Source organism: Coregonus lavaretus (genome assembly GCF_964263955.1).
Source record: "Coregonus lavaretus genome assembly, chromosome: 4".
NCBI classification, from domain to species: domain Eukaryota; kingdom Metazoa; phylum Chordata; class Actinopteri; order Salmoniformes; family Salmonidae; genus Coregonus; species Coregonus lavaretus.
In genome coordinates, this window is record NC_139991.1 from 18,817,266 (window position 1) to 18,837,754 (window position 20,489).

At 41.5% G+C, this 20,489-nt stretch overlaps 1 protein-coding gene across 1 annotated transcript in view; it reads right to left on the reverse strand.

Moving 5' to 3' along the window:
* LOC311127563 (uncharacterized protein) overlaps window positions 1-20,489 on the reverse strand; it is a 40,673-nt gene that overhangs the window by 19,647 nt on the left and 537 nt on the right. The window contains exon 2 of the mRNA XM_084159378.1: window positions 7,164-8,027. Within this exon, the coding sequence (XP_084015504.1) occupies window positions 7,164-8,004 (841 nt within the window). The 5' untranslated portion in view covers window positions 8,005-8,027. The remainder of the gene's footprint in view (window positions 1-7,163; window positions 8,028-20,489) is intronic.

Sequence of the window (20,489 nt, forward strand, 5' to 3'; positions counted from 1 at the left end):
ATCTTTCTAACTGTGCTCTTTCCCAAAAGCTCCCAACATACAACCTATATACTTATTATGGACACAGTATGCTTACATTATTAGCTATCTTTGTTATTATTTGTTGTTATTTGTTATTAGTCCCATCCTTCAACTCTATTCAATACCTCCCATCTATCTCTTAACACCATCCATATAGGATTTCTATTTGCCATATATATTTCAACCGTACTGTGATGTTTCACAAAAGTTCTGAACCTTTCTATTCCCATTGCCTCCACAGATTGTGAATTAAAAATAAACATTTTTGCTAAAAGTATTATTATATTATTGATTGATTGACTGTGACTCTTCAGATCACCCAGTAATGCTATCTGCAAGGTTAGTTCCAGGTAAATATTGCAATCCTTTAGCCATTCCTGGACCTGTGTCCAAAAACAAGCTACAAATGGACAGAACCAAAACAAATGATCTAATGATTCTGTCTCTTCACAGCAAAATCTGCAGAGCTGGGAAGATTGTATCCCCCATATAAATAACATTCTATTGGTAGCAAGAATTTTATATAATAATTTAAATTGAAAGATTCTAATTTTTGAATCCGGTGTCGTTTTGCGTGTCAGTTCAAAAACACTATGCCATGGGATCGGTACGTCAAAGATCTCTTCCCAACTATTTTGCAATCTATATGGGACAGCTGTCAATCCTTTGGTCCTTAAGTGAAACTGATATACTTTTTTATTTATCACAGTTTTCCTTAACCAATTATGTTCTTTAATGCAAGGCCGACAGACAAGTTCCTTACTTTCTCCCCCTTCAACTTTCCTCTTCCACTTTTGCGGTAAGGCTGCAATTATTTGGTTGTAATTTTGGGTAGAGCAGACATTTCCATATGTTTTTGTTAGCTGCATGTGCGACATAACTCCACCAGTCCTACCGATGATATCATTTACGAAGATTATACCTTTTTTAAACATTCTGTCAAAAAATAAAGGTTTTTTGTCAATTAGTATATTTGAATTTAACCACAATATTTGTTGCATTATTTGTTCTGTCGTTTCTGGAGGATTAAATTGAAATTGCAACCAACTTTCTATGGCTTGTTTTAGAAATAGTGACATTTGGGAGATTATTTCCTTTTCAAATAACTGAAAGTGAGAGGTTGTAATCTGAATAAAGGGAAAACGGCCTTTCTTGAACAGTGGGTGAGACAATCTTACTAATTTGCTTGAGAACCAGTTTGGATTTAAGTATAACTTTTGGATGACTGAAGATTTTAGTGATAGGTCTAATGCTTTAATATTTAATCATTTCTGTCCTCCGAATTCATATTCATTATATAAATATGCTCTTTTAATTTTGTCTGGCTTGCCGTTCCAAATAAAATTTAATATTTTTTTCTCATATAATTTAAAAAACTGTTTGCTAGGCGTAGGCAAGACCATAAGCAAATAGGTAAACTGGGATAATACTAAAGAGTTAATCAGGGTGATTTTTGCACAAATTGACAGGTATTTTCCTTTCCATGGTAGTAAGATCTTATCTATTTTTGCTAACTTTCTATTAAAATTTATTGAAGTGAGATCATTTATTTCCTTTGGGATATGTATTCCGAGTATATCCACATCACCATCAGACCATTTTATTGGTAAACTACATGGTAATGTAAAAATTGTGTTTTTTAGTGATCCAATACGTAATATAGTACATTTGTCATAATTTGGTTTTAATCCAGAGAGGTTAGAAAATGTATCTAGATCCTCTATGAGGCTGTGGAGGGATTCTAGTTGTGGATCTAAAAGAAAACATGAATCATCTGCGTACAATGACACCTTTGTTTTTAAGCCCTGTATTTCTAATCCTCTGATATTATTATTGGATCTGATTTTAATAGCTAACATCTCGATGGCCACAATAAATAGATATGCCGATAGTGGACAACCTTGTTTCACTCCTCTTGACAGTTTAAAACTTTCTGAGAAATAGCCATTATTTACTATTTTACACCTAGGGTTACTATACATGATTTTGACCCATTTTATAAGAGATTCTCCAAAATTGAAATGCTCCAGGCATTTATATATAAACCCCAGTCGAACTTTATCAAATGCCTTTTCGAAGTCTGCTATGAATAGCAGGCCTGGTTTCCCATATTTTCCATAGTGTTCTATTGTTTCCAATACTTGCCTTATATTATCTCCAATGTATCTTCCATGTAAAAAAACCTGTCTGATTAGAATGAATAATATCCGACAATACCTTTTTAATTCTATGCGCTATACATTTTGCTAGGATTTTTGCATCACAGCACTGAAGTGTAAGGGGCCTCCAATTTTGTAAATGGACTGGATCTTTATATTTTCCACTTGTATCCGGTTTCAGTAATAATGAGATCAGACCTTCTTCTTGAGTGTCAGATAATCTACCATTTACATAGGAGTGGTTAAAACATGCTAATAACGGTCCTCTTAGTATATCAAAAAAGGTTTGGTATACCTCGATTGGTATGCCATCCAACCCTGGAGTTTTCCCGGACTTAAAGTCTTTAATTGCATCCAGAAGTTCCTCCTCTGTAATTTCACCTTCACATGAGTCTTTCTGTGTGGCTGTTAATTTGACATTATCAATAGAAAAAAAATCTCTACAATTAGCTTCAGTTAGAGGAGATGGAGGCGACTGAAAAGAAAACATATGGTTAAAGTACTTTGTTTCTTCCTTCAAAATATCATTTGGTGAATTATGGGTGACTCCGTCAATTGTAACCAGTTTCATTAAGTTCTTTTTGGTAGCATTCCTATGTTGAAGATTAAAAAAGAATTTTGTGCATTTTTCCCCATATTCCATCCAGTTTGCTTTATTTTTATAATATATTACACTTGATCTTTCTTGAATAAGTTTTTCCATTTCTTTTTGTTTTTCCTCTAATTTATTCTGAGCCTCTATGTTACAGTTTTTATTGCCATCTATCTGTTCTGTTAGACTTTCTATTTCCTTTCTTAGTATAAACTCTTTTGACCTAAATTGCTTTTGTTTTCGAGATGAGTACTGAATTGCATGGTGGCCTCTAAAGGCACATTTAAAGGTGTCCCATACAATAAGGGGATTCGCTGTACCTATGTTATGTTGGAAAAAGTCAGTTATAAATTCCTTTGTTCTAATTATAAATAAATTATCATCCAATAGGCTTTGATAAAATTTCCAATATCCTCGCCCACGTGGAAATTCAGTCAGAGTAATGTATATGCCTATTATATGATGGTCCGACCGCATTCTGTCCCCTATCAACACTTTTTTTTACTTTTGGTGCCAACGAGAATGAGATAAGAAAGAAGTCAAGACGACTAGCTTGATTCAGTCTCCGCCATGTATATCTCACTAGATCAGCATATTTAAGCCTCCATATATCTACTAGTTCTAATGTATCCATGACATTCACAATTTCCTTAAGAGCATGTGGGTGAACATTCCCTGTTTTAGGTCAGTTAGGATCACCACTTTATTTTAAGAATGTGAAATGTCAGAATAATAGTAGAGAGAATGATTGATTTATTTCAGCTTTTATTTCTTTCATCACATTCCCACTGGGTCTGTCACGTCCTGACATTAGAGATCACCTGTGTTCTCTGTTTGGTTAGGTCAGGGTATGATTTGGATAGAATCTAGTTTATTCTATTTCTATGTTGGCCGGCCGGGTGTGGTTCAAAACTGTTCGCTGCTCTGGCACCCCAATGGTGGAACAAGCTCCCTCACGACGCCAGGACAGCGGAGTCACTCACCACCTTCCGGAGACATTTGAAACCCCACCTCTTTAAGGAATACCTGGGATAGGATGAAGTAATCCTTCTACCCCCCCCCCCCCAAAAAAAAATAAATTAAAAAATTTAAAAAAATTAAAATTTAAAAAAAAATTGTAAAGTGGTTATAGGGTGAATGCACCAATTTGTAAGTCGCTCTGGATAAGAGCGTCTGCTAAATGACTTAAATGTAAATGTAAATGTTCCCAATCAGAGGCAGCTGTCGATCGTTGTCTCTGATTGGGGATCATACTTAGGCAGCCATTTTGCCTACCTTTAGTTGTGGGATCTTCTTTCTGATTCTGTTTAGGCTTGTTGCTGTTAGCGTTTAGAATTTCACGTTCAGTTGCTTTTGTTATTTTGTCAAGTGTTTATTTAAATAATTAAACATGTACGCATACCACACTGCACCTTGGTCCGATCCTTTATACAACGAACGTGACAGGGTCAGAAGTTTACATACACTCAATTAGTATTTGGTAGCACTGCCTTTAAATTGTTTAACTTGGGTCAAACGTTTCAGGTAGCCTTCCACAAGCTTCCCACAATAAGTTGGGTGAATTTTGGCCCATTCCTCCTGACAGAGCTGGTGTAACTGAGTCAGGTTTGTAGGCCTCCTTGCTCGCAAAATCTTTTTCAGTTCTGCCCACAAATGTTCTATAGGATTGAGGTCAGGGCTTTGTGATGGCCACTCCAATACCTTGACTTTGTTGTCCTTAAGCCATTTTGCCACAACTTTGGAAGTATGCTTGGGGTCATTGTCCATTTGGAAGACCCATTTACGACCAAGCTTTAACTTCCTGACTGATATCTTGAGATGTTGCTTCAATATATCCACATAATTTTCCTTCCTCATGATGCCATCTATTTTGTGAAGTGCACCAGTCTCTCCTGCAGCAAAGCACCCCCACAGCATGATGCTGCCACCCCCGTGCTTCACAGTTGGGATGGTGTTCTTCGGCTTGCAAGTAGCCCCCTTTTTCCTCCAAACATAACGATGGTCATTATGGCCAAACAGTTATATTTTTGTTTCATCAGACCAGAGGACATTTCTCCAAAAAGTATGATATTTGTCCCCATGTGCAGTTGCAAACCGTAGTCTGGCTTTTTTATGGCAGTTTTGGAGTAGTGGCTTCTTCCTTGCTGAGTGGCCTGTCAGGTTATGTTGATGTAGGACTTGTTTTACTGTGGATATAGATACTTTTGTACCTGTTTCCTCCAGCAACTTCACAAGATCCTTTGCTGTTGTTCTGGGATTGATTTGCACTTTTCGCACCAAAGTACGTTCATCTCTAGGAGACAGAACGTGTCTCCTTCCTGAGCGGTATGACAGCTGCGTGGTCCCATGGTGTTTATACTTGCGTACTATTATTTGTACAGATGAACGTGGTACCTTCAGGCATTTGGAAATTGCTCCCAAGGATGAACCAGACTTGTGGAGGTCTACACATTTTTTTCTGAGGTCTTGGCTGATTTCTTTTGATTTTCCCATGATGTCAAGCAAAGAGGCACTTAGTTTGAAGGTAGGCTTTGAAATACATCCACAGGTACACCTCCAATTGACTCAAATGATGTCAATTAGCCTATCAGAAGCTTCTAATGCCATGACATCATTTTCTAGAATTTTCCAAGCTGTTTAAAGGCACAGTCAACTTAGTGTATGTAAACTTCTGACCCACTGGAATTGTGATACAGTGAATTATAAGTGAAATAATCTGTCTGTAAACAATTGTTGGAAAAAGTACTTGTGTCATTCACAAAGTAGATGTCCTAACCAACTTGCCAAAACTATAGTTTGTTAACAAGAAATTTGTGGAGTGATTGAAAAACAAGTTTTAATGATTCCAACCTAAGTGTATGTAAAATTCCGACTTTAACTGTATGTGTATGAAAACCTTTGTCAAAAGTGAATCGTTTTTTTCATTCACATTTACCACAAAAACCAAGGTATGAATACTGTTGTGTGCACGTTTTGTTAACCATCTGTATAATTATATATTTTTTGTATTCACAGACTTCACCCTCCCTACACCTCTGATGAATATAATAGGAAACCTGTTTGATCACCATGCATTGCAAAATCATTCTGGCTATTCATAACCTACAGAGGACATCAACATCAACATGCCAGAGTCGTTTTAAAAGGGTTCTTCAAATAACTTATAGGGGTTACCCCACAGTTTCAATTTGAAGAACCCCTAAAGGATCCTCCAGGAAGCTTTTATTTTCAGTGTAACAATGGCGTAATGCTACCAAGTGACGGAGGTGCAATGCATGAATAGAGAAAATAGGATCTAGGTCCAGATATTGTCTACTTTTATGTGACATGGTTGTGTGAAACTCCACACCGTTTCTCTCCATGTTCCCTAAAAAAAAGGTAATTAGCCAGTATGTGTTGTCAATAGATTAATAAACATTGCATACATAGACTGCGATGCATAACTAGCATGCTGTACTAACCATGGAAAATCTGTAAAGCAACATGCAAATGAGGTAAACCAACAGGTCAAACGTGCCACAGTCTAAACAAATCACCGGCTGAAATGTACGATGAGGTCTTTCCCAATGGTAACACTGTTTTTCGGAACACATTTCCAAGTATTTATAGTCAAATTTGACAGAAGTAGTTACTACATATTCAAATTCATGACTGTACCTGGCAAATCATGTGTGCAATTGAATTAGAATTACAAGAGAAACTACTCGTAAATCATTTATAACCTGTCAAAATTGGGGATATTCTCCTTTAATGAATGTCACCAATCACCCACTCAAATAAACCCTTGTTTAGTATGTTAGAAACTGGAGAGTAGTACTCTCACGCCCTGCACTGCAGCAATGAACCTCAGCTACTGACCCCCTCCTTCCTGTAGCCAGGCTAACACAGGTGTCTTTTGTCCCCTGGAGAAGGTGTTTGTAATGGAAGCCTCCACTCACTGTGGGCATGCAGATAGTGTCTGAAAATCAACCCTACCCAGCCGGTGAAAGAAGGGGAGTTTGTGCTTTGACAATAACAAAAAAAAAGAGATCTGTCAAATGTGGGTCAGGGAGAGACCGGTAAGAAAGCTGTGTGTAAAAAAGACCATGGTGATATAACATAAGATCCCTTTGAGTGTTGTTGGATATTGTGTTACTTTTTGACTGCTCTGTCTTTGTCTGGTTGCTGACTCATTCATTAATGCCTCTCCCAAAACATTTAAAACAATATCACAATGGATATGTGAAGTGAACACACCCAAATTTAAACACATTTTTTGATCTCTTGGTATCTCCCTAAAAGTTGTTACAGGCTCCCTTGACCAAGCAAGTAAGTAGGTTACAGGTGCACACAGCAGTACCCTTGAAACAAAGAATGTACCAGATACTTAGACACTGGAACACTCTCCTCACCTCTCGCAGAGTTGTTCCCTGAAGCGGCACCAGTTTCCATCATGGATGTCGTTGTGCTGGGACCTGTGGTTGTTGTAGTTTGTGTGATGATTTTGGCAGTTGTAGTCCCAGGGGAGTCCAAGGGGAGCTCTGTGGTGGGGGAAGCTGTGGATGGTTCACTGGATGGCTCTGGTACTTCTGGTACTGCAGTCGTTACATTATGGCTGTCCTCTGTACTGTTGGTTACCCCATTCTCAGCATCAGGATCTGGACTGGCCTCATCTGTGCTATTGGTGTCTGGAGCTGTGGTTGTCTCATTTAATTCAGTGTCATTGGACATGGAATTAGAGCCATTTGAGTTTTCTGTGATTGGAGTGGTGGTGGTAGTTTGGAATCCACTGTCCTCTCCAGTTGCATTGGAAACTTGGCTTGAGTTTAAGGCGACACTCACTGGGGGTTCTGGTGCAACAGTGATTTGTGGAGATTCAACAGTGGTCGCTGAAGATTCAGAGTCCTCTGCTGTAGCATCTGGCAACCCTGGTGGCATTGCTGTGCCAATCGTCACACCACCTGAAGTCTCATTTGTGTCCTGGATGTCATCCTGTTCCCCACTAAATGACACGGAGCTATCTGTGATAGCCCAAGCAGAGTCATCTGTTGACTCAGTACCCTCCTGGTTCATATCAACAATGTCATTGGACTGAGCTTGTGACGTCTTGTTGAGCTTGGATTTGACCAATTGACGAAGCCAACTTTGATCAATCATACGTCCTGGAGAGTTTGTTGGTGCCTGGAGCAAGGCCACATGAAAACCTTGCAGTTGCAGAAGCAAAACAGCAGTGATGATTGCGTAAAGGTCCATATCCAGTCTCTCTCGTTCGTGTTCTGAACAACAATCAACACATAAACAAAATATTTTTGTTAGATACATTGAGTCAAGGTTGATTCTCCACAAATGTCAAATCTGTTTTTTTAATTATCCCATTTTGGCTCGAATGTCCTATGGTGTGCAGGCCACCATTGATTATAAGTAGAGAATATACAGTGCATTTGGAAAGTATTCAGACCACTTGACTTTTTATATATTTTGTTACGTTACAGCCTTATTCTAAAATTGATTAAATAGTTTTTTCCCCTCATCAATCTACACACAATACCCCATAATGACAAAGCAAAAACAGGTTTTAATTCTTTTTGCAAATGTATCAAAAATAAAAAATGGAAATATCAAATTTACATAAGTATTCAGACCATTTACTCAGTACTTTGTTGATGCACCTTTGGCAGCGATTACAGCCTCCAGTCTTCTTGGGTATGAAGCTACAAGCTTTGCACACCTGTATTTGGGGAGTTTCTCCCATTCTTCTCTGCAGATCCTCTAAAGCTCTGTCAGGTTAGATGGGGAGCGTCGCTGTATAGTTATTTTCAGGTCTCTCCAGAGATGTTAGATCAGGTTCAAGTCCGGGCTCTGGCTGGGCCACTCAAGGACATTCAGAGACTTGTCCCGAAGCCACTTCTGCGTTGTCTTGGCTGTGTGCTTAGGGTCGTTGTGCTGTTGGAAGGTGAACCTTCGTCCCAGTCTGAGGTCCTTAGCGCTCTGGAGCAGGTTTTCATCAAGGATCTCTCTGTACTTTGCACTGTTCATCTTTCCCTCGATCCTGACTATTCTCTCAGTTCCTGCTGCTGAAAAACATACCAACAGCATGATGCTGCCACCACCATGCTTCACCGTAGGGATGGTGTCAGGTTTCTTCCAGACGTGACGCTTGGCATTCAGGCCAAAGAGTTAAATCTTGGTTTCATCAGGCCAGAGAATCTTGTTTCTCATGGTCTGAGTTCTTTAGGTGCCTTTTGGCAAACTCCAAGGGGCTGTCATGTGCCTTTTACTGAGTGGCTTCCGTCTGGCCACTCTACCATAAAGGCCTGATTGGTGGAGTGCTGCAGGAATGGTTGTCCTTATGGAAGATTCTCCCATCTCCACAGAGGAACTCTGGAGCTCTGTCAGAGTGACCATCGGGTTCTTGGTCACCTCCCTGACTAAGGCCCTTCTCCCCCGATTGCTCAGTATGGCCGGGCAGGCAGCTCTAGGAAGAGTCTTGGTGGTTCCAAACTTTTTCAATTTAAGAATGATGAAGGCCACTTTGTTCTTGGGGACCTTCAATGTTGCAGACATTTTTTGGTACCCTTCCCCAGATCTGTTTCACGACGCAATCCTGTCTCGGAGCGCTACGGACAATTCCTTCAACCTCATGGCTTGGTTTTTGTTCTGACATGCACTGTCAACTGTGGGACCTTATATAGACACTTGTGTGCCTTTCCAAATCATGTCCAATCAATTGAATTTACCACAGGTGGACTCCAATCAAGTTGTAGAAACATCTCAAGGATGATCAATGGAAACAGGATGCACCTGAGCTCAATTTCTATTCTCATAGCAAAGGGTCTGAATACTTATGCACATAAGGTATTTTTTTTATTTGTTTTATACATTAGCAAAAGTTTTGAAAACCTGTTTTCGCTTTGTCATTATGGTGTATTGTGTGTAGATTGATGTGGGGAAAAAAAGTAATTTAATCAATTTTAGAATAAGGCTGTAACTTAACAAAATGTGGAAAAAGTCAAGGGGTCTGAATACTTTCCGAATGCACTGTACTGTACATCATTTTTCTTAGGCAACCAGTAACCAACAATGTAATAGTTAAATTGATTAAGGCCAGATAAGACTTTATGAATTCCCAAGGCTCCCATTTGGTATTTCATATTCCCCATGTTCTGAAACAAATGCTCACCCTATACTACAAAAAAGCAAGCTCTCTCTGGGTGGTTGGCTGATTTGACTCTATCGTTATCTTTTAATAGAATTATAATCTATTCATACCAATCCAGGAGATAAAGTGTTGACGCTATCAATTTGGCTTTGACCTCAATTTCAGGGTCAGGAGGAAAATTATTTCCCCTGAATGGAAGCAAACTCGCCATGTTTTTCTAATCAAATCTCCCAGAACTTGTATTATAGGCGTCTGGCATCTCAGTTTTGGGGACTGTTACGGATACAGGTATCCTGTGTCTTTTTGTGTTTTTCCTCTCCTTCTGCCCTAATCACAGGTGTCCTGTATGTTCCTGATTGGTGGTCGTTGGGGTGTCTGCTGATTGCTGAGGTGGACCAATCAGTGGACATTCCTCTGCATTGCACCACCTGTTTCTGGTTTTTCAATCACACATCCCATTGTTTAAAAGCCGGTCAGTTGTGTTTGTTGTTAGAGACTATTTCCGTATGTGAGTATGGATACTGTGGTGTCCTGTGTTTTGTGTACTCACTCATTTGCTGGTTACTCTGTTGGTAACTTTGTGTGTTTCTGGGAAAAGGGGAATTTAAGCAAGTTGCCCTTGGGCGTACATTACCCGTAGGAAGAAAACTGTCTAAAAACACTAGTTAGACCTGAGCGGACCACCCACTGTATTTTTGTATGACTAGCAGTAGCTTAGCGGTTATTGAGGCAGGCAAGATCAGTTTAGGTTTTTTTTACACTATTGTTTCATTTCTTGGGTCCTGCTCAGCCCTTTTTCCCAAACCTTTACCGTGTGTTCAAAAATAAACCTTTTATGTTTGACGGTAGTTTATGGTTGTCGTGTAGTTTTTGTTCTCACTGTTCCATGTCACGCTTCTAATTTGCATGAATTATGTTACGGGTCTCTTGTCCATCCACCCTAGACGTTTAAAGCCACGGGGTTCGTAACATAATGTGGGGGCTCATCCGGGATTATTCTCATTGATACCCATGCTACTCATGCAAATTAGTTAGTGTCTGGTTCAGTGTTGAGCTTGGCAGCTGTAACTACCTGTTTTTTTTGTGTTCAGTATTCGTCGGCTCGTGTTGCTAGTTTAGGATGGCTACTTTTGAGTTGGATGCATTTTTGGAAAACCCTACGTGGGAGGTTTTTGAGAATTGCCGTAGAGTGGATCTACAGGCTTTGGCTGACCACTTTTCTGTACCCATATCAAGGGTTTTAGTGAAAGCAGAAGTGAGGAAAGCAGTGTTAGAGATATTGTTGAACGAGCGAGTGCTTGAGTTACCGCCGCCTGAGTCTGCTGCTCCTGTAGGGGATGTGGCTGCTGCTCCTGTAAGCCCGTCGGTGTCTGAGGACGAGGCTAAGGCTCCAGCCACATTGCCCCGTTTTGACCCACTCTCCCCACTGACTGACAGTGATGCCAGGATGGATGTCCACTCGACACGGCTCCAGATGGAGGCGGAAGAGCGGGCACAAATCAGGCTAGACAAGCTGGAAACGCGTAGGCTTGATCAGGAACTGGAGACGCGTAAGATGGAACTGGAGACGCGTAGGCTTGATCAAGAACAGGAGACGCGTAAGCTAGAGGCAGAACAGGAGACGCGTAAGCTAGAGGCAGAACAGGAGACGCGTAAGCTAGAGGCAGAACAGGAGACGCGTAAGCTAGAGGCAGAACAGGAGATGCGTAAGCTAGAGGCAGAACAGGAGACGCGTAAGCTAGAGGCAGAACTGGAAACGCGTAAGCTAGAGGCAGAACAGGAGACGCGTAGGCTTGATCAAGAACTGGAGATGCGTAAAATGGAACTGGAGGCAGAAACAGCGAGGTTAGTCTCTGCTCATACTATGCCTGCTAGTGAGCCGTCCTCACCAGCTGTGTCGTCTGCTACTTTTGATATTAGTAGACAGATCACCTTGGTACCTGTGTTTAGGGAGTCAGAGGTTGATTCCTATTTCAGTGTTTTTGAACGTATAGCGGTAGCATTGAAATGGCCCGAAGAGGTATGGTGCCTATTACTTCAGTGTAAATTAACAGGTAAAGCCCAAGTGGTTCTGGCAGCGCTACCTCTTGAAGACAGCTTGAATTATGACGTGGTCAAAGCTACTGTTCTTCGTGCCTATGAGCTTGTTCCTGAGGCATATCGACAGAGATTTAGGTCTCATAAAAAGTCTCCTACTCAGACTTATGTGGAGTTTGCTAGAGACAAAGGAAATCTGTTTGACAAATGGCACAGTGCTAGTAAGGTAACTGATTTTAACTCTCTACGGGAGTTAATCTTGTTAGAAGAGTTTAAAAATTGCTTACCCGAACGCATTGTAGTTTATCTGAACGAACAGAAAGTATCCTCACTGTCGGAAGCGTCTGTATTGGCAGACGAGTTTGTGTTGACGCATAAGAGCGTGTTTTCGGCTCGTACGGAGAGCAGGGCCGCAGAGTTGGTAACTTTTAGTCCTAGTCGGCCAGCAGTACATCCAGCACGCCCAAAAGATGTGCGTCACTGTTTCTATTGTCATAAGGTGGGACATATGGTTAATGATTGCTTTCTGCTAAAACGCAAACAGGGGATGCCTCAGCACGCAAGGCCGCCAACGGGTGTTGGGCTGATTCGTACGGTTGTAAGGCCGGAATCAAGACAGAGGCCTCATAGTGAATGTGGTTTGAAAGTCCCTGTCCCAGTCCAAGATCACAGTTATGAACCGTTCATTTTTGAGGGGTTTGTTTCCATATCAGATGACGAAGCGTCTCAGCGTCCAGTTAGAATCCTCAGAGATACTGGTGCGGCGCAGTCGTTCATACTATCTGATGTGTTGCCCTTGTCCAATAATACATATTGTGGTTCCAGTGTGTTAGTACAAGGAATTGAAATGGGATTCGTGCCATTGCACTTTGTGAACGTACACTCTGAGTTAGCCAGTGGATTGTTCAGAGTTGGAGTACGTCCTATGTTGCCAGTAAAAGGTGTGACATTTATAATGGGCAACGATATTGCCGGAGGAAAGGTGATACCCGTATTGGAGGTATTGGATAAAAGTGACCAGTCTCTCTCCGAGGAGCTGGCACAGGGTTATCCAGATGTGTTCCCCGCTTGTGCTGTCACACGTGCTCAAGCACGACAAGTGGGTGACGTGATAGATTTGTCGAACACGATTCTATTCAGAGAGTGTGACCCAGAGGATAGTTTGGGTGCTACCTCTGGTAAGCTGGTGCAGTCTGACCAACAGTCCAGAGAAAGGAAGAAGGATGTGGAACTTGTTGCTGAGGCAATACAGTTACCAGTCACTCGTGAGCAGCTGATCGCTAACCAAAAGGTTGACATTAGCCTGGCTAAATGTTTTTCTAGTGTTGTCTCAGAGGAGGAGCTAAAGAAGAAAAACATGGCATACTTCATTGATGGTAATCTCCTCATGCGTAAATGGACATCCCATGTTGACGCTGGCGGAGATTGGAATGCTGTTTACCAAATAGTGATTCCTACAGCCTTTCGACAAAATGTTTTATCCCTCGCTCATGATCACCAGTGGTCCGGACATCTGGGAGTCACCAAGACTTATGATCGAGTTTTGCGACATTTATTTTGGCCTGGTTTAAAACAAGATGTGGCTTAGTTCTGTCGGACTTGCCACACCTGTCAAGTAACTGGGAAACCGAACCAGGTTATTTCCCCCGCGCCTCTTTGTCCCATACCGGCCATAGGTGAACCATTCGAACTTGTGATGGTTGATTGTGTTGGACCATTACCAAAGACAAAATCTGGTAACCAGTTTATGTTGATGATTATGTGTGTGGCCACCAGGTACCCAGAGGCCATTCCTCTGCGAAGGATTACTGCTCCGGTGGTGAGTAAAGCGTTGATCAAATTCTTCTCAACTTTTGGGTTACCTAAGGTGGTACAAACTGATCAGGGTACGAATTTCCTTTCTAAACTTTTCAAACAAGTGTTAAAATCCTTGTCAGTTACACACCGTGTGTCAAGCGCATATCACCCAGAGTCTCAGGGTGCGCTTGAACGTTGGCATCAGACACTGAAGTCTATGCTCCGTAAATATTGCTTGGAATCTGAGAAGGATTGGGATGAGGGAGTTCCTCTAGTTTTGTTTGCTGTCCGTGAGACAGTACAGGAATCCTTAGGGTTCAGCCCAGCTGAACTGGTGTTTGGACACACCATGAGAGGACCTATGAAAGTCCTTAAGGATCAGTTTTTATCACAAGAGTTGTGTGTGAAAGAAAATGTGTTGGACTACGTTAGTCGCTTTCGTGAGCGCCTACATGGTGCCTGTGCTCTAGCAAAGGAAGCGCTGTCTTCCTCACAGAGACGGATGAAACGGCACTATGACACCCAGGCTGTTTCTCGTTCACTGCAGCCATTGTTGTCATTGTTGCCGGTGCCAGGAGCGTCATTGTCAGCACGTTTCTCTGGTCCTTATGTCATTGAAAATAAACTAAGTGAAACTGACTACGTGATATAGACTCCTGATAGAAAACGCCAATCTCGTGTGTGCCACGTTAACATGTTGAAGACATACCACACCAGACCCGTCACTCAGATAGACAGTCCAGAGAAACTGGCTGAATCGGCTGTCTCTATTGCTGCTACGGCTGTAGTGGGAGGTCATGTTAATGATGTGGATGGAGATGGGTTGGAGTTGCGCAATACTCCGCAGCAGTGTGCTAGATTTCCTAATTCAGAGATGCTGCTGTCTCTCCGGTCAAGCCTGATTCATTTAACGGACGGACAGTCAGATGATATTGTGAGACTATTACACAGCTTTCCATGTATTTTTAATGATGTTCCTACATGCACAAATGTGTTAGAACATGACATTAATGTTGGAAACGCTGCACCTATCAAGCAACATGCTTATCGTGTCAACGTCTCTAAAAGAAAGATAATGAGGGATGAGGTCGGTTATTTGCTGGAGAATAACCTGGCTATGCCAAGTTCAAGTCCTTGGAGTTCTCCGTGCATTCTGGTTCCTAAACCTGATGGGACATCCAGGTTATGTACGGACTATCGGAAGGTAAATGCTGTCACAGTGCCCGACTCGTTCCCGTTACCCAGATTGGATGACTGTATTGATACTGTTGGTGCTGCTACTTATGTAACCAAACTAGATCTTCTAAAAGGTTACTGGCAGGTGCCGTTAACCTCACGTGCCTCCGACATCTCTGCCTTTGTGACCCCAGATCACTTCCTACAATATGCTGTCATGGCATTTGGGATGCGGAACGCACCAGCCACTTTCCAACGCCTGGTTAACACAGTATTGGCTGGAGTTCCTAATTGTAGTGCTTACCTTGATGATCTGGTAATTTATTCAACTGAGTGGTCTGATCATGTTAACACTCTAAGGGTAGTGTGTGAACGTCTAGCAGCCGCTTCTCTAACCCTGAACTTAGCAAAGTGCGAGTTTGGGAAGGCCACTGTTACTTATCTTGGTAAACAGGTCGGCCATCCAAACAGGTCGGCCACCAATCAGGTGCACCCTCTAGATGCCAAGATCTCAGCTATAAATGCATTTCCCGCACCTACCACCAGAAGAGAGCTACGCCGCTTTTTAGGGATGGTTGGCTACTACCGTAGTTTCTGTAAAAATGTATCTGCGGTAGTTGCTCCATTAACGGATTTGCTCAGTCCGGCGAGAAAATGTGTATGGTCTGAAGATTGTCGTACTGCTTTCAACACTGCTAAAGCACTCTTATGTAGTACTCCTGTTCTTGCTGCCCCAGATTTTGAACGACCGTTTAAACTGGAGGTAGATGCAAGTGCCAGAGGTGCTGGTGCTGTTCTACTGCAGCAGGACCAGAGTGGAGTGGTCCATCCTGTCTGTTATTTTTCACGGAAATTTAACAAATGTCAGACAAACTATTCCACCATTGAACAAGAAGCTCTAGCTTTGTTGTTAGCTCTGCAGTACTTTGAAGTTTATGTTGGTTCCAGTGCATTACCAGTGATAGTATATACTGACCATAACCCCTTAGTTTTTCTCCACCGGATGTACAACCAGAACCAACGCCTTATGCGTTGGGCACTTGTAGTGCAAAATTATAATTTGGAGATCTGCCACAAAAAGGGGTCGGATAATGTGTTGGCAGATGCTTTGTCTCGTGTTTAAAGATTTTTTTTTTTTTGTTATCCCGTCAGGATGCTGTTGATCTTTGAATTTTGGGTGTTGTGATGGTACGTGTGTCGCAAACCATTGTGGTTTGCTCTTTTAAGGGTGGGAGTGTTACGGATACAGGTATCCTGTGTCTTTTTGTGTTTTTCCTCTCCTTCTGCCCTAATCACAGGTGTCCTGTATGTTCCTGATTGGTGGTCGTTGGGGTGTCTGCTGATTGCTGAGGTGGACCAATCAGTGGACAGTCCTCTGCATTGCACCACCTGTTTCTGGTTTTTCAATCACACATCCCATTGTTTAAAAGCCGGTCAGTTGTGTTTGTTGTTAGAGACTATTTCCGTATGTGAGTATGGATACTGTGGTGTTTTGTGTACTCACTCATTTGCTGGTTACTCTGTTTGGTAACTTTGTGTGTTTCTGGGAAAGGGGGAATTTAAGCAAGTTGCCCTTGGGCGTACATTACCCGTAGGAAGAAAACTGTCTAAAAACACTAGTTAGACCTGAGCGGACCACCCACTGTATTTTTGTATGACTAGTAGTAGCTTAGCGGTTATTGAGGCAGGCAAGATCAGTTTAGTTTTTTTTTACACTATTGTTTCATTTCTTGGGTCCTGCTCAGCCCTTTTTCCCAAACCTTTACCGTGTGTTCAAAAATAAACCTTTTATGTTTGACGGTAGTTTATGGTTGTCGTGTAGTTTTTGTTCTCACTGTTCCATGTCACACTTCTAATTTGCATGAATTATGTTACGGTCTCTTGTCCATCCACCCTAGACGTTTAAAGCCACGGCGTTCGTAACAGGGACAATAGAGTAAACAAATGCCAATGCAATAATCATTCAGGGTGTAACTATGGGGAGACTCCCATGTACTTTAGTTGAGTCAATCTGTGATGAACAGCAATATTGCCTGTTGGCATACTAAATATGCATTCAGCAGCATTGTCAAAGCACACATGAATGTCTGCCTAGCATTTCCCCTTCAGAAATATCCTCAAAGCCAAGGGTTGAATAGGTTTTGATAGCATGATTGAAATAAAAGAACATATCTGAATGTATTCTGTCTGTTGGGACTACTCATCTTACTTTATTTATTTTATTTAAATTTAAGCATGGAGAAAGTGTCATGATTAACTCAGTCATTGTAGACTAACCATTTGGTGAAATGTTATCCTCCTTCAATCACTCTGAGTATCTTTATGTTAGGTTTGTGTGCTCTTCCAACTTTACATGTTTGGTTTGGTAAAAATAAAGTTGGGTTAACACCATTTGAGTCCCCTCAGAAAAGTAAGCAAAAAAACCCATGTACACTTGACAATTACCTGAATCTGCATTGATAAAATAGTAATAGGTCAGTTAGGATCACCACTTTATTTTAAGAATGTGAAATGTCAGAATAATTGTAGAGAGAATGATTTTCAACTTTTATTTCTTTCATCACATTCCCACTGGGTCAGAAGTTTACATACACTCAATTAGTATTTGGTAGCATTGCCTTTAAATTGTTTAATTTGGGTCAAACATTTCGGGTAGCCTTCCACAAGCTTCCCACAATAAGTTGGTGAATTTTGGCCAATTCCTCCTGACAGAGCTGGTGTAACTGAGTCAGGTTTGTAGGCCTCTTTGCTTGCACACACTTTTTCAGTTCTGCCCACACATTTTCTGTAGGATTGAGGTCAGGGCTTTGTGATGGCCACTCCAATACCTTGACTTTGTTGTCCTTAAGCCATTTTGCCACAACTTTGAAAGTATGCTTGGGGTCATTGTCCATTTGGAAGACCCATTTGCGACCAAGCTTTAACTTCCTGACTGATGTCTTGAGATGTTGCTTCAATATATCCACATAATTTTCCTTCCTCATGATGCCATCTATTTTGTGAAGTGCACCAGTCCCTCCTGCAGCAAAGCGCCCCCACAGCATGATGCTGCCACCCTGTGCTTCACGGTTGGGATGGTGTTCTTCGGCTTGCAGGCACCACCTTTTTCCTCCAAACATAAAGATGGTCATTATGGCCAAACAGTTCTATTTTTGTTTCATCAGACCAGAGGACATTTCTCCAAAAAGTATGATCTTTGTCCTTTCAGGTTATGTCGATATAGGACTCGTTTTACTGTAGATACTTTTGTACCTGTTTCCTCCAGCATCTTAACGATATAACAACCGCGATCGATAAAAGACAGTACTGTGCAGCTGTCTTCATCGACCTGGCCAAGGCTTTTGACTCTGTCAATCACCGCATTCTTATTGGCAGACTAAATAGCCTTGGTGTCTCAAATGAATGCCTCGCCTGGTTCACCAATTACTTCTCAGATAGAGTTCAATGTGTCAAATCGGAGGGCCTGTTGTCTGGACTTCTGGCAGTCTCTATGGGGTGCCACAGGGTTCAATTCTCGGGCCGACTCTATTCTCTGTGTATATCAATGATGTCGCTTTTGCTGCTGGTGATTCTCAGATCCACCTCTACGCAGACGACACCATTTTGTATACATCTGGCCTTTCATTGGACACTGTGTTAACAAACCTCCAAACGAGCGTCAATGCCATACAACACTCCTTCCATGGCCTCCAACTGCTCTTAAATGCTAGTAAAATTAAATGCATGCTCTTCAATCGAACGCTGCTTGCACCTGCCCGCCCGACTAGAATCACTACTCTCGGCGGGTCTGACTTAGAATATGTGGACAACTACAAATACCATAAACTCTCATTCCAGAGTCACATTAAGCATCTCCAATCTAAAGTTAAATCTAGAATCGGCATCCTATTTCGCAACAAAGCCTCCTTCACTCGTGCTGCTAAACATGCCCTCGTAAAACGGACTATCCTACCGATCCTTGACTTGGGCGATGTCATTTACAAAATAGCTTCCAACACTCTACTCAGCAAATTGGATGTAGTCTATCACAGTGCCATGCGTGTTGTCACCGAAGCCCCATACACTACCCACCATTGTGACCTGTACGCTCTCGTTGGCTGGCCCTCACTACATATTTGTCGCCAAACCCACTGGCTCCAGGTCATCTATAAATCCCTTCTAGGCAAATCCCCACCTTATCTTAAATAATTAGTCACCATAGCAACACCCACCCGTAGTATGCGTTCCAGCAGGTATATCTCACTGGTCATCCCTAAAGCCAACACCTCCTTTGGCCGCCATTCCTTCCAGTTCTCTGCTGCAAATGACTGAAACGAACTGCAAAAATCTCTGAAGCTGGAGACTCTTATCTCCCTCACTAACATTAAGCATCAGTTGTCAGAGCAGCTTACCGATCACTGCACCTGTACACAGCCCATCTGTAATTAGCCCACCCAACTACCTCATCCCCATAATGTTATTTACATTGTTATTTATTTTGCTCATTTGCACCCCAGTATCTCTATTTGCACATCATCTTCTGCACATCTATCACTCCAGTGTTAATACTAAATTGTAATTATTTTGCACTATGGCCTATTTATTGCCTTACCTCCATAACTTACTACATTTGCACACACTGTATATAGATTTTCTATTGTGTTATTGACTGTACGTTTTGTTTATTCCATATGTAACTCTGTGTTGTTGTTGTTTTATCGCTCTGCTTTGCTTTATCTTGGCCAGGTCGCAGTTGTAAATGAGAACTTGTTCTCAACTGGCCTACCTGGTTAAATAAAGGTGAAATAAAAATAAAAATAAACAATGTCCTTTGCTGTTGTTCTGGGATTGATTTGCACTTTTCGCACCAGAGTACGTTAATCTCTAGGAGACAGAATGTGTCTCCTTCCTAAGCGGTATGACGGCTGCGTGGTCCCATGGTGTTTATACTTGCGTACTATTGTTTGTACAGATGAACGTGGTACCTTCAGGCATTTGGAAATTGCTCCCAAGGATGTCTCTCAAATGATGTCAATTAGCCTATCAAAAGCTTCTAAAGCCATGACATAATTTTCTGGAATTTTCCAAGCTATTTAAAGGCACAGTCAACTTAGTGTATGTAAACTTCTGACCCACTGGAATTGTGATACAGTGAATTATAAGTGAAATAATCTGTCTGTAAACAATTGTTGGAAAAATTACTTGTGTCATGCACAAAGTAGATGTCCTAACCAACTTGCCAAAACTATAGTTTGTTAACAAGAAATTTGTGGAGTGGTTGAAAAACGAGTTTTAATGACTCCAACCTAAGTGTATGTACACTACCGACTTCAACTGTATATTGGTTTGCCTGACGGGTGGACAACTACTAAGAACAACTTTAACCTCCAACACCCCAATATGATCATTCTGTTTAATTTGAAAGTGCTATGACATTTACAATCGGATGGATTTTCCTCATTCGTTTTGTGGCATTATCATTGAACTAATCAAACTTCTGGCAAGTCTGTAACCTTACAAAAATACCAAACACATATAAGTGTCACAAAATTCAACGTCTACCACACATCTCCCATACAGAAGAAATTGT